Source organism: Scyliorhinus torazame, chromosome 1 (assembly GCF_047496885.1).
Source record: "Scyliorhinus torazame isolate Kashiwa2021f chromosome 1, sScyTor2.1, whole genome shotgun sequence".
NCBI classification, from domain to species: Eukaryota; Metazoa; Chordata; class Chondrichthyes; order Carcharhiniformes; family Scyliorhinidae; genus Scyliorhinus; species Scyliorhinus torazame.
In genome coordinates this window covers 160361446-160375619 of record NC_092707.1, presented here as the reverse complement: position 1 = coordinate 160375619, position 14174 = coordinate 160361446, and the positions used below count along the sequence as shown (strand labels likewise).

At 46.0% G+C, this 14174-nt stretch overlaps 1 protein-coding gene across 4 annotated transcripts in view; it reads left to right on the top strand.

The window, feature by feature from the left end:
• LOC140415761 (transcription factor HIVEP3-like) overlaps window positions 1–14174 on the top strand; it is a 624924-nt gene that overhangs the window by 603577 nt on the left and 7173 nt on the right. For all 4 annotated transcript variants that reach the window (XM_072501083.1, XM_072501080.1, XM_072501081.1 and 1 more), the window contains 2 exons: window positions 1623–1721; window positions 12780–13906. In XM_072501083.1, the coding sequence (XP_072357184.1) occupies window positions 1623–1721; window positions 12780–13906 (1226 nt within the window). The remainder of the gene's footprint in view (window positions 1–1622; window positions 1722–12779; window positions 13907–14174) is intronic.

The window sequence follows — 14174 nt, the reverse complement described above, 5'->3', positions numbered from 1 at the left end:
GTCCAGCGGAGATTCACACGGATGATCCCAGGAATGATAGGCCTAACATACGATGAACGTCTGAGGATCCTGGGATTATATTCATTGGAGTTTAGGAGGTTGAGGGGAGATCTAATAGAAACTTACAAGATAATGAATGGCTTAGATAGGGTGGACGTAGGGAAGTTGTTTCCATGAGCAGGGGAGACTAGGACCCGGGGGCACAGCCTTAGAATAAAAGGGAGTCACTTTAGAACAGAGATGAGGAGAAATTTCTTCAGCCAGAGAGTGGTGGGTCTGTGGAATTCATTGCCACAGAGGGTGGTGGAGGCCGGGATGTTGAGTGTCTTTAAGACAGAAGTTGATAAATTCTTGATTTCTCGAGGAATTAAGGGCTATGGAGAGAGAGCAGGTAAATGGAGTTGAAATCAGCCATGATTGAATGGTGGAGTGGACTCGATGGGCCGAATGGCCTTACTTCCACTCCTATGTCTTATGGTCTTATTACCTGCTCCAGTTCAGCAATCCATCCGTATTACACCAAAGACTGTTTGTTGCCTGCTTGTATGTGTGTGCATGCTATTCTCTTCTGCTAACTCTGGCACCAAACCAAAGCTGACTGAGGTGTCAGCTGTGTCTCAAACCAACTCTCACCTCAGAATCAGATGGTTGTCAGTTTGAGTCTCACTCCATACACCTGAGCATAAAATCCAACCTGACACTTCCTGTGCTGCTGCCTGCTCTGTTTTCCAGACAAGATGTTAAACCAAAGTCCTTCGTGCCCTCGGAGCTGGACACAAAAGATCCTGTGACACTATTTCAGCAGGGGTGTTCTCCTCAGTGACCTGTATTGATCCTTTAACCATCGCCACGAAACACAGTCAATCTGGCCATTATTTCTTTGCTGTTTATAGGATTTTTGCCTGTGCAATTTGGCTGGCACATTGCATTTACTCCTCTTGCATTGTAGTTACTCTTTCATTGGTTGGAAAATGCTTTGGGACACCGTGAAGTTGGGAAAGGTGCTATATGAATGCAACTTTTTTCTTTTTCCTTTACTGTACAAAAAAATTTAATGATTAAAGCACAGAATGGGGACTGAACCTGGATCCTTCAGCCTGAAGGGATCATTGCCACATCATACAGTACATTTATTAACCCTCCTTCCCATGAGCCAGGGGGGAACTTGTGCTGCAAATTTATTTATACATAGAGCATGCAAAACTGTCAACTCTCAAATGTTTGACTGTCACAGAAGCTACATTGTTGAAGGCTGATTGCAGAAATCTCACCAGCCGATGAAGTATAAAACAGAAAACATTTCTAACATTTGTTGGGCTAACAAAGATGGGCTGTGAAGTATAAAAACAGAAAACAAATTTTAACATTTGAATCATGAGATGAATGTTGCTGTTGCTGGGTGATAATTCAGCTTGCCCCTTCACCCAGCCTGTGTCGAGTTATAATCGACCCCAGTATCATTATGTTGATTTATGAAGTTTTGGAAGGGGATTGCCTGAGGAATCAGATTAGCCTTATTGGGACGTTAATTCAGCAGAAACTGGTCATTTGCAGCCAAGCAGTAGCTGAATGTGATTTACTTCGTCAACCCAGCTAAACTCATCACTGTTTGTGTTCTTCAGGGAATTTGACAAAGCACATGAAGTCAAAAGCTCACAGTAAGAAGTGTCAGGAGATGGGAGTGACTGTTGCATTAATGGAAGACGTGGAATCTGAAGAAGGTACCAGTGGGGCATGTTACATCACTTAACCGCAGTGGGAATACTCAATGATTTTCTTTGAACTGGTGCTTCACTGCAGCCTTTGATCTAACAACAGGGCTCACTGTTCTTTGGCAGAAACGAGTAACCAGTCATTTGGTTTGTGTGCATTCATAGCCCATTTCAAAAGGGCAAACAAATCTCAAAGGGCTCGAGGTTGTTAGCATTGGATTCACAAAGTGTTGGAAGGTAACAATGGGAATAACTGCACTTGCCTGCATTTTATGTAATGGGTGAGAGACAAAGTGCTCTCCTTGATGCGTCCAGTCAGTGTGTAAACTGACATCCTCTTACTCCATTGACTTTAAATGAAGGGGAGGTCCTGTTGCTCACAAGGTAGCACCGCTGCGGCTCAGAGTTCAAGTCTCACTCAGCGACTTGTTGGCCACGGAAGGAGCATTCATCACATTGTTCCAACAGGTTGATAATCAGCTTGTCGGCAGCTCCCCTCTATTCTGCAAAGGGGAAAAATAGAGTGTGAAGATGCAAAACAAACAAACAAACCTTAGGTGCAGGCTGGTAGCATGCAGATTTGCAATATGTAATGCAGCATGGGTCAGGCAGTAGCTGAGTTATCTTTTCGCCGAGAAAAGTTCCCTCTCTTCGACATTTCTATCAGGGTGCTCAGCGCAATCCTAATTGGGAAAGGTGTACAATTTAATTGGAAGAGCAGTCAAAGAAATTCTTAAGCCTGAGCTGTTGCTGGACATAAGGAAATGCAAATGTATTGTTGACCAACCACTTGCATTTATTTAACCTCTTTCACATCGTAAAAAGCAACGCCACTGAACCAACACTTGATGCTTGCTTTCGGCACATAGTATTCCACACGTCATTTGGAGACCTGCCCACAATTCCATCAGAGGCCACCTGTCCATGAAATAAACTCACAGAACGGTCGCATTCTAGACACTTTTCTCTCATGTGAATCATCAGCTGAGCAAGTGTGTGCTGGAAGAGACATAGCTGATGGGTGGCTCCGAAAGTTCCCAAGTACACCAGAAATATTTCAGTGGCTTTCAAACCGTTACCAGTCTTGGTTGATAAGGTAAAGCACCTTGTCATGAGTGGGGATTAACAGCCACAAAGTCTGAAGATTATTTTTTTCCCATCTATTGGTGGTTAAAATTCTTCATTTTGGAGAGCCTAAACAGAAGGAACTAAAATTTCAGCGATTCGATTGGAATCGTCTGCACTTACCATCTGAAAGAGGGTCCACTCCCCTACCCTATCCCAGTACCCCCCCCCCCCCCCCCCCCCCCATCTTTGGACACTAAGGGATAATTTTAGTAAGGCCAATCCACCTAACCTGCACGTCTTTGGACTGTGGGAGGAAACTGTAGCATCCGGAGGAAACCCACGCAGCCACAGGGAGATCATGGAAACACCACTTAGCCACCCAAGGCTGGAATTGAACCTGGGACCCTGGCACTGCGAGGCAGCAGTGTTAACCACTGTGCCACCGTGCTGCCCCAAAATTTAGGTTGAAATGAAATGGCTGCTATATTTAGCTGATGGAGACATCATGGCCCCTTTAAAGTGAAAGGTCAAAGTGCAGAATTTTGGGTTCCAGCACCCAAGGGTTACCAGTGAAAACAGGAAAATTGGGCTGACTCCATCATGTGTTCTGCTTCCCAGCACCAAAATTCCCTGATTGCTACATCCAGACACTCTGCTAGACGCAAAGCACAAAAACAAACTAAACTGACGAGGTGCATTGACGCCATCGCCTGGTCAAATAGTTGGGGGCGCCGACAGATTTATGGAAGAACTTGCAGCATTTTATTCTGCAGTAAACAAAGTCTATTTAGAGTAAAGAACATTATGTTCTTATAAGGAATTCAGTGTTGTCCCTACAGGCCCAGAACCTTCTGTTATCAGATGTGCTGTGCAGTGAGGTTCAGAGGTGTCGTCATTAAGCGAATGCTCGAGGTGAGATTAGAGATCCAAGTGAGTGATGCAAGGTGCTGACTCATAGAAAAGCATGCACCTGAGGCAGATACATCAAAACAACGAGGAAACGTTTAATAAGAATCCCACTCCAGATGAGCGCCGCACCTAGACTGACAAATCAGTGCAGTACAGAGAGAATGCTGGACTCAGGGGTGCCGTCATTCACATGGCATGTCAGACAAAGGCCCTGTCTGCTCTCGCAGATGGATGTAAAACATCCTGTGTCACTTTGGGGCCCTGGTCAATATTTAGCCCATGACCAACATCATTAAAACAGATTATGTGGTCATTACCACATTGCTGTTTGTGAGATCTTGCTGTGCGTACATTAGCTGTCACATATCCCATCATACGACGAGTGATGACACTTCAGATAAGTTCTTCATTGGTCGGAGAGCACATTGGAGCATCGTAAGGCCATGCAAGTGCCATCGCTGGCACCCAACATCCTTAGCAGCTATTTATATCATGGGACAGTTATACACTAACCACTGATGCAGTCATACCCACTTGTATATTTCTGAAACTTTAATCATTAGAGTTTTCTAAAGTGGGAGAATGATTCTCCAGCTCCCTCAGAAGCCAAGTGCTGGACAGAAGAAACCACACCACAGTCAGACAGTCCCCAAAGTGCCAAGATCTGTGCTAATACCAGTCAGGGCTAATGGATGGTGGTGCTATTACTTTCATTGCACTTTGGCGTAGGGTGGAAAGTGCCACTTGTATGAACAGAATCAACTTGACTGTGATGCCCTCCACAGTCAAATAGTTAGACCTTCTGAGCTGAGGCAAGGAACCAGAGGGGTTGGAAGTGTAATTTATCCCGGCAGGACACAATGCCTTCAGGATAGCATGGGGAGAAATTGAGTGAAGGCAGAGACTCAATAAGACTGAGTTGTGGGTTTAGATCTACAACAATTACTTGCATCTTTAACATAGTAAAGCACCCCAAGGCACTTCAGAGGAATGTTATCAGGCAAATGGTGACACTGAGCAGAAAGGAGCATTTTAAAGGAGAAAAGAAAGGAAGCAAAGCAAGGTTGAAGGAGGGTAGTCCGGAGGTTAAGGTCTCGATGGCTCAAGGCAAACCCACCAATCATGGGACAAAGGAGGTGGGGCATAAACGACAGGGCAGAATTGGAGGATTTCCGAGTTCTCGAAGGGTTGTGGGGCTTGGGTACGGGGTGGATCACAGACACAGGGAAGGGCGAGCCTAGGCTCTGCTCATTTAATAAAACACAAAACACCATTTGGAGTGTATCCGGTCTGTTAACAGGAGTGCTGTGTGCACAAGGTTAGTGCGTTGCTGTTAGATGTTTTCATTACTGTAGCTGCAGAAAAACTGAATTAAGCACATGTACCTGAGCTGGCCTTCAGACCCAACTGGTTCATGCTTACATTTATGCTCCATACTAGCCTCCTTCACCATACCTCATTGAATTCTATTAGGAGTTAGGAGTATGGGTAGGCCATTCAGCCCCTCAAGCCTGTTCCACCATTCAATAAGACCATGGTTGATCTGATTGTGGTCAGAAGCTCAGCTTTGCTGTCTGTGCACCCACCCCTCCCCGCCCCCATAACTCCTTGGCTCCCTTATTTATCAAATACCTGTCTAACTTTGCCTTGAATAAATTAAATGACTCAGCCTCCACTGCTTTCAGGGGCAGTGAATTCCACATAGGGAAGACCCTCTGAGAGAAAAAAAACTCTCCTCACCTCGGTGTTAAACTGTAGAAGTCTTGGGCTGGATTCTCCGATTTTCAGGCTACGTCCTGATGCCGATGTGGGAATGGTGGCATTTTACGACTGACAATAGGTGCAAAACGGCCACCGGTCCTCCATTAGGTGTGGGGGGGGGGGGGGGGGCGGCTAGCAGGCAAGCAGTGTAGAGCACCCGGCTCTGGCTGCCGATACGACCGGAGAATTGTCGGGTCCGTGGCTGTGCGTGCGCATGGCGGCGGCCTGCAGCGACCGCGTCGTGCAACATGGCGCCGGCCGCTCGCGGACCCGGCCTGCGAAATAGTGCCACCCCCTTTGGCCAGACTCGCGACCCCCGGACCACCCCCAAACAATGCCCCAGCGCCTGCCAAAGCCCCCCCTGCCCGCGGATCAGCTCTCCCCCGACTGTGGCAGCACTGGACTCAATCCGCAGCCACTATGCCGAGTTCCCAACAAATAATAGAATGAGAGACACATGCTGTTGGGAACTCAGCCGGTCGGGTGCGGAGCATCGGGGGGAGGGCCTCAGGTAACGTCCTGAGGCCATCCATACGGTGTGTGGCGTACTCTAGGAGGGGGTGAAGCACCACTAAAGCGCCGCCGCCCCTGATTTCGGTGCCAACTTTGTTTCTCCGGCCGATCACCGAACGAGATTTCGGCATCGGCGACCGAAGAATCCCGTCCCTTATTCTTAAATTGTCACTGCTGCCTCACGCTGCTGAGGACCCGGGTTCAATCCCAGTCTTGGGTCACTCTACGTGTGGCCATGCTCATTCTCCCCGTGTCTGCGTAGGTCTCTCCCCCACAACCTAAAGATGTGCAGGGTAGGTGGATTGGCCATGCTAAATTGCCCTTTAATTGGAATTTAAAAAAAATAAATAAACAAAAAATAAAATAGACTTTGTAAATTGTGTCCGCTGGTTCTAGTCTTTCCTACAAGCGCAAACATCCTCTCGGTATCTACGCTATCAAGTTCCCTCAGAAATTTATATGTTTCGATAAGATTAAAGCAACCTCAATTCCTCCTCTGTCATGTACTTATCTCGCTTCCCTCTAAATGCCTGTGTATGCCATTCATCACAACCATTCCATAAAGATTTCCACATTCTAATCACTCTCTGGGTGGCCGATTGAATTGTGGTACGACAGTGCAAGGGTAATTGAGAAATGCCCGTGAAACAGTGCAAAGAGGCAATATATCCAGTGCCTCATCATTTGAGTGGTTAAAATCGCAAACCGTGACAATAGACTGGTTTCAGAAACGCAGCCCGAGTGGGAAGCAGTCCAGAGGGGGGTCTCGTTGGGCCACCAGTCCCACGTTGTAGCGAATTGTAAAGCCGATTTCATTTCCAGACGACAGAAACAAAAGTTTCTTTCTGCTCCTGAACTTTTGTGTTGAGAGACAGGGCTGAGAGCCAGAGGGCCATGCAGTTCCTGGAAAGGCAGCTTCGTCCATCGAGGGGGGCACATGTGGGAGGAGAAGGAGTTCGAGAGATCAGTGAATCGATGTTGGGTGCCAGCAGGCTGTTAAAACGCACGTCACTGTGAGCAGCTGGTCTAATAGCTCGGAGGAGTTTCTGAAGTGAAGTTTGTCACTAAGTTGGCAAGTGCTTTTCCTCTGACAATGCAATAGATCTGGTGAAATTCCCTCGCAGGCTAATATAATGCAGTTGCCGCAAACGGATTAAGGAATATGTTAGTGGCACATAAAAGGGACTGGCAGTGCAGATCATTGACTTTGGATCCAAGAAATTCAAATTGGAATATTCCCTCACTGTTATGAGTCTCGGAGCCATGGAGCAGCGAAAGAATTTGAACTCCCATGTGGACAAATCGATTAGGCATGTGAGTAAATGATTAAAGAGGCGAAATGAATGTTGGCTTTTATCCCAAGGAGGATGGAATACACAAGGCAGGAAGCTATGCTTCAGGTGTACAGAGCATCGTTCAGACTCCATCTGGAATACCCCAGATAGGAAAGATGTGCTGGATAAACTCAGCAGGTCTGACAGCGGGCTGGATTCTCCATCCCACGACACCAGCAAAACAGATCGTGATTGGACGGAGAATCGGGTGTCCGGCCGAAATCGAGGTTTGTGCCAGCGCCGAACCGACCTCTGTGCTCCGGCGGGATCGTGGTTCATGCCTACGTGCCAGCGGGAGGATGCTAATTGATACAAATGGGACCTAATGACCCATTTGCATCCACTTAGCGGGCCTGACACCCAGATCTCCAAGCCCACCCGAAATTCTCTGGTCCTCCAGGCCAGGAATCACTTGGGCACAAATTACTACTGATATTTACCAGCGTGGCCCTTATGTGATGGACCTCGCCATGGGCCAAGGCAGTAACCCCTTAAGCGAGTTGCCCCAAAGTCTACCCGAGGACCACCCTCCCCACAATGTACGATTTGCCCACCTCCTCTACCAGACTCCCCACTGCCCCCCTAAGACGCCCTAAATAGGGAGACCCACACAAATGCCCTAAGATACAGGGACCCCCAGAGACCCGCTAGTTATGGAGACCCCCACAGAGACCGCCGTAGACAGAGAGCCCTGCCTGAGACCCCCCGAATAGGGAGACCCCCTGAGAGCCTCTGAATAGTGGAACCCCCTCAAGACCCCCCTAACTAAAGGGCTTCCCCCACAAACTCCCCAGAAACGAGACCCCTGTCTGGAAACTAGAGAGCAGTCGAGATAGGTGCAGTGAAAAAAACTACTGTTGTAACACTCATCTAGGCATATACCCGTTGGCACAGACAGAGGAAACACACATGTCCATTCCTGGAAGGAGAAAAGTGTTTAAACCCCTCAGATTCTTTAGCTGCAAGCCATTCATTCATTTCTCTTAGTGGGCTGTGATTGACAGCTTCCACAAAGACAGTTGTAAGCCTTGTTTCATTGATCTTCCTTCATGGATGAGTGATCACAATGTTTACAAACATGAACCACATCAAAGAGGGTTCAGTGTATTCTAATCACTCCCCTTCACACTTGAGTGCTGAGCTGAAAATTAGCAGCTGCTCACGCCGGCGGGATCTTCCGGTCTCACTGACGGCGCACCCTCACTGTGAGCTTCCAGGCAGCGTGCAGTATATTTAATGGGAAATTGTATTGACAGCGGTGGGACAGGAAGATCCCGCTGCTGGCCAATACGGGCTACCAACCGTGGCCGGTAAATACTGGAAGGAAGCCATAAAATCTCATCCATCATCTTAAAATTAGAGGTGAAACATTCAAGAGTGAGATCAGGAAGGACCTTTGCACAAATAGTAATGGGAAAACTGCTGTGGAAAATTGAAATTTTCAAGAATGGGATCAACTGATTTTTATTAGCTGACAATTTCAAGGGATCTGGTTCAGACCAGCTATGATTTACCTGAATGGGGTCCAATGGCTGGACAACCTGTTCCTATATTTCTCTTTCTCGATAATACATAAGCTATTGTTCGACACTCTCACCGAAAATTGAAATTCACCATTATATTTAAGAGCCATAAATATAAACTAGCCACTAAAAAGTCGACTGGAATTCAGGAGAAATTATTTTTGCAGAGAATGATTAGAATGTGGGATTCACTATCACAAGGTGCTGTTCGGACAAATAGTGCAGATCCATTTAAGAAGATATTAACTAAATGCTTGAGGGAGAATGGAATGGAAGGATATGTTAATAAAGTTAGATGAATGGAGGTGGGCAGAGGCCCATGTGGCATGGACCTGCTGGTCCAATTGGTCTGATTCTGTGCTGTTAATGTTGTATATCTTTTTTCATTCATTCATTCATTCATTCATTCATTAAGGAAGTGGGAGAGCTTTCAAGGCTAGCATTTATTGTCCATCCCTCTAAGTGCACTTGTGAAGGTGCTAGTGAGCCACCTTGCACAGCGGCAGTCCATGTGGTGTAGGTACACCCACAGTGCTGTTAGGGAGGGGGTTCCAGGATTTTGACCCAGCGACCATGAAGGAAAGGTGATACAGATCCAAGTCAGGATGGTGTGTGGCTTGGAGGGGAACTTGCAGGTGGCAGTATTTCCATGTGCCTGCTGTCCTTGACCCCTCTAGGCAGTAGATGTCACAGTATTGGGGGGCGCTGTTGAAGGAGCCTTGGTGAGTTACTGCAGTGCATCTTATGGATACTAAACACTGCAGACACTGTGTGCCAATCTTGGAGGAGTGAATGTTTAAGATAGTGGACGGGGTGCTGATGAGTTGGGCTACTTTGTCTTGGCTGCTTTTGAGCATCTTGAGTAAAAAGTGTCTGCAGCTCCAGCTCAAAGATTCTGACAAAGTGCTGTGACATTAAGAGTTATAAATAGACATTTGTGAATAGAGGGATGATCTGAAACTAGTTGCGAGTTTCCTATTGTGCGTTTGACAGCAGAAATGAGGGCTTCAAAGAACACTGATTCTTTTCCCTGACAGAACAAAAAGGTTTGTTGCTTTTGGACAAGCAAAACAGCTTTGGAATATATCTGGCTCTTCCTGAGCTGTTCTGCTTTCTGTCAGTGTTGAGTATTAACTCAAAAATAATGAATAAATTATTTCCTTTCATCACTTGACTTCATCTTTTATTCCATTTTCTCAGAAGCAACGCTGGACTTGGCGTATAATGTAGCCAGTATGAGGAAAGGAAGATTCAGTGATCTGACACCACAGGCCCGAATCTTGTGCTGTTAGGATATGAGTGTGAGTCAGGCTTATTTCCAGGTCATCTGATGTGGTCTCACCAAGGCCCTGTACAGCTTCAGTAAAACTTCCCGACTTTTATTTTCCATTCCTCTTGCAATAAACGTTAACATTGCATTTGCCTTCCTAATCACTTGCTGTACCTGCATACTAACCTCATGTGGATCATGTACCCGGATACTCAGTTCACATTTTCCCACATTGTACTTCGTCCGTCATATTTTTACAAACTCAGTTAACCCAATATCTCTTTGTACACTCTCTACCTCCTCTTGACAACTTACTTTTCCACCTTATTGTTATCGGCAAATTTAGCTACCGTACATTTGGTTCCTTCATCCAAGTCATTGAAGTGGATTGTAAATATTTGAGTCCCCCAATATTGATCTCTGTGGCACTCCACTACTTACAACTTGCCAAGCTGAAAAAGGTCCATTAATCGCTCTCCTTGTTAACTAACCATTTATTCACGCTAATATGGGGAAGTGCTGGCGTAGTGGTATTGTCACTGGACTAGTCATCCAGAGTCCCAGAGTAATGCTCTAGGGACCCGCGTTTAAATCCCACCACGGCAGATGGTGAAATTTGAATTCAATAGAAATCTGGAATTAAAAGCCTCACGATGGTCATGAAACTTTTGCTGATTGTCGTAAAAACCCATCTGGTTCACTACTGTCCTTCAGGGAAGGAAATCTGCATCATTACCCGGTCTGGCCGACATGTGACTCCAGACCCACAGAGTGATGTGGTTGATTCTTAACTGCACCCTGCTGAAATGGCCTAGCAAGCCACTCAGTTCAAGGGCAATTAATGACAAAAAGAGAAGGGCAAAAAATGCTGGCCCATCCAGTGACACCCATGTCCCAAGAACGAATAAAAAAATGTTACCCCTACCATAAACTCTTATTTTGCATAGTAACCTTTAATGTGACACTTTATCAAAAGCCATTTAGGAAATCCAAGTACATTACATTTACAGTTTCCCCTTTATCCACTTTGCTCGATACTTCCTAAAAGAAAGCTAATGAATGAGTGAACACTTACTTGAAATAAAGATATAATTTCATTAAAAGCAGTTCAGGTAAGGTTCACTTGATTCATTCCTGGGATGAAGGGCTGATTTTATGAAGATAGGTTGAACAGGCTGGGACTACACCCATTGGAGTGTAGAAGAATGAGAGGTGACCTGATTGAGCCATATAAGATCCTGATAGAATAAATAACCAGAGGATGTTCCCCTTTGTGGGGACACTAGAACTAGGGGACACAGTTTAAGAATAAGAGGTCTCCCTTTTAAGGCAGATGTGCGGAGAATTTCTTTCTCTCAGAGGATCGTTAGGCTATGGAATTCTCTTCCCCGGAAAGCAGTGGAGGTGCAGACATTATTCAAGGCTGAGTTAGATAGATTTTTGATAGATAGGGGAGTCAAGACTTATGGAGGGTGGACAGAAAAGCATAGTTGAGACGACAATCAGATCAGCCATTATCTTATCAAACGGCAGAGCAGGCTCAAAGGGCCGAATGGCCTACTCCTGCTGCTAAGTCCTATGTTCCTATGTTTGCAACCCACTCTCCAGAGGTGGGCTTTTGCCACTGTTGGAGGAGACACGGAGGATGTCTCTATCTTAAGCTAATCTCTGATGAGGTTCAAATTCAATGCAATAAATGGTGGCCCCAGCTGTAAAGCCAGCCCTGTGGAGGGAAAGGTCCATCCAGAGGATGGCCACAGCTCCGTTGGGGTGGGAAGGCTTAAAGAAGGAGGCCTTGTGGGGCTCTGAGGGCAACCACCAGCAAGCCACCTCCAGGCATCTGCCAGATTTCCCCTCAGTTGGGAGGATGCCTGTCCACCAGCTTGACCAATCAGCCCACAAATATACTTATGGAAATTGATCACACGGCCCTGTTGATGCTGAGCCACGCCTGGTAAGATCACAAGGAGGTGAGAAGATGTGGGGCCACTGAGCCAACACGTATTATTCCTCCCTCTCCCCCCTTGAAGGCTGCCTCATACGGATTGAGGGCCTGTCCCTCGCTATTACAGTTACATTTGGGAGGAATCTTCCAGAAGCAGTTTGAGGTTGCATTTTTTTGCCTGCATGAACTGCAGTGCGCACTTGCTGCCTTTGAGGTCCAGCCAGAGAATACGACCAAGAGGCTAAAAATATCTTCTCTCAGAAGGTGTGCATTGTAAAGCCTGTAACTTATTGCCGGACATCTTGTGATTCAGAATGCCATGCCTGGATGAAGAGGCATGAATGATCGTTTGGTAGAACTCAAAGAGAATGAAATAAGTTCAGTGCAAGATTTCAGAAATGGTCAGAATGTTTTTGTTTTAACTTTCCATCAGTTGTGTTCTAATTGTTTTGACGAAGAGCAGTGTTAGCAAAGGGGAGAGGGGTGAAGTTGGGGAGAAATTCCTTGCAAATATTGATACAGTCCCAAGGGACCTCTTGTAAGTATTGTCATATATACTTTGAAAAACTGGTACAAGATTGGATTTAGTCCCCTCTAAACTGAAAGATTTCTGGGTACGTTTAATTAATTATTCTTGCTTGTTGTTTGAGCGGGGTGAGTGTGTGAACTTGTCACCAGTAAAAGGTGGAAAAAAGAGATGTTCATATTCTTTGTTTTAATTTTTTCCCCATTCCTCTGATGTAGGAACTAGTGAAGAAAAGTTGAAGAAAGCAGAAGAAAGTGAGGGCACCGACCCAGCAGAAGAACATCAGTTTTCAGATGTTGAAGAATCAGACGATGATGATGACAACGATGATGATGATGAAGAAGAGGAGGAAGAGGAACAATTTGTGAAGTCATCAGAGATTGCAAGTCCCAGTCAGCAAACTGCTGGGACTGCCTCAACATCATTCAGAGGGGAAACTGCAGTCACATCATTAGAGACCACCTCAAAGCAGGGATCTAGCTTAACCAGTCTGTATTCATTGACAAGTTACCCAGTCTCGTCATCTCAGATTCAAGCCACACAGCTAACAAAATCCTCAGAGTCAGCTATGGTTCCTATGTGTCATGGTGTCACACAGGCACAACTCGAGGGAAGCATTTCAATGCCTTCATTGACATCCACTGAGTCTTTTTTAATGACTCGAGATGTTGTGATGAAAAGGCAGACTGCGCTAAGTGCAGATACTTCACCTTCAAGAGATATATTGCCTCGAAGGCCATGGTCTCCAAAGAGAGAAACATCGCCCAGTAGTCTTTTACACCCAGGAGGGGACATCCCATCTGGAAAGCACTCATCACCAGAGAGAGAGGCATCAGTTCAAGAACACATGTCTCCAAGAAAAGAAATGTCGCCTCGCAGACAGTTCTCACCAGGAAGGGAATTATCATCCAAGAGATGCCCATCACCAGGAAAAAGCATGTCACCAAAGAGACGTTTGTCTCCAGGAAGAGAGGTGTCACCTGAGAGGTGTTTATCACCGAGGGTAGAAGTGTTATCTGGCAGAGTTTCACCTGGAACCCACTTGTCACCAGAAAGAGAAATATCGCCTGGGAGAACGTTGTCACCAGGTATGAGAATGTTGTCTTCACGGTACTTGAGTCCAGCAAGAGATGTCTCTCCAAGGAGACAATTGTCATCAGTGCGGAAAGAATCACCTCTAAGACACTTGTCCCCAGTAAAAGATGAATTGCCAAGTAGATGCCTGACACCAGCTTGGCATAGTGCCCAAGGCTCCTCTTTCTCTTCACAGCACAGTGGCTCATCCTCATCGGGTCTACCTCCAAGGATATCTAGCAAAGAGCTGGAGCAATCTGAATCCAAATTGGTAAGCATGACGATGGTACTTTATAATGTTTTAACCAGAGATTCACGGTTTTCCCAACAGTGAAGAACAGATTACTCACTGCTACTGCCAGGCATTTCTCGTTCAGCTGTGGAATTCTTCTTCTGCCTGCCAAACAATGAAGCTATTTTAGAAGTCTGTCTTTTGGGGAATAGTAGCAAATTAGTTAAACTAGAGCATTAGTAACCCTGGGGTCTGAGCTAAATATCTAAGCAAGTGCCCATCTGACTACGGCAACGGGGGAATTTAA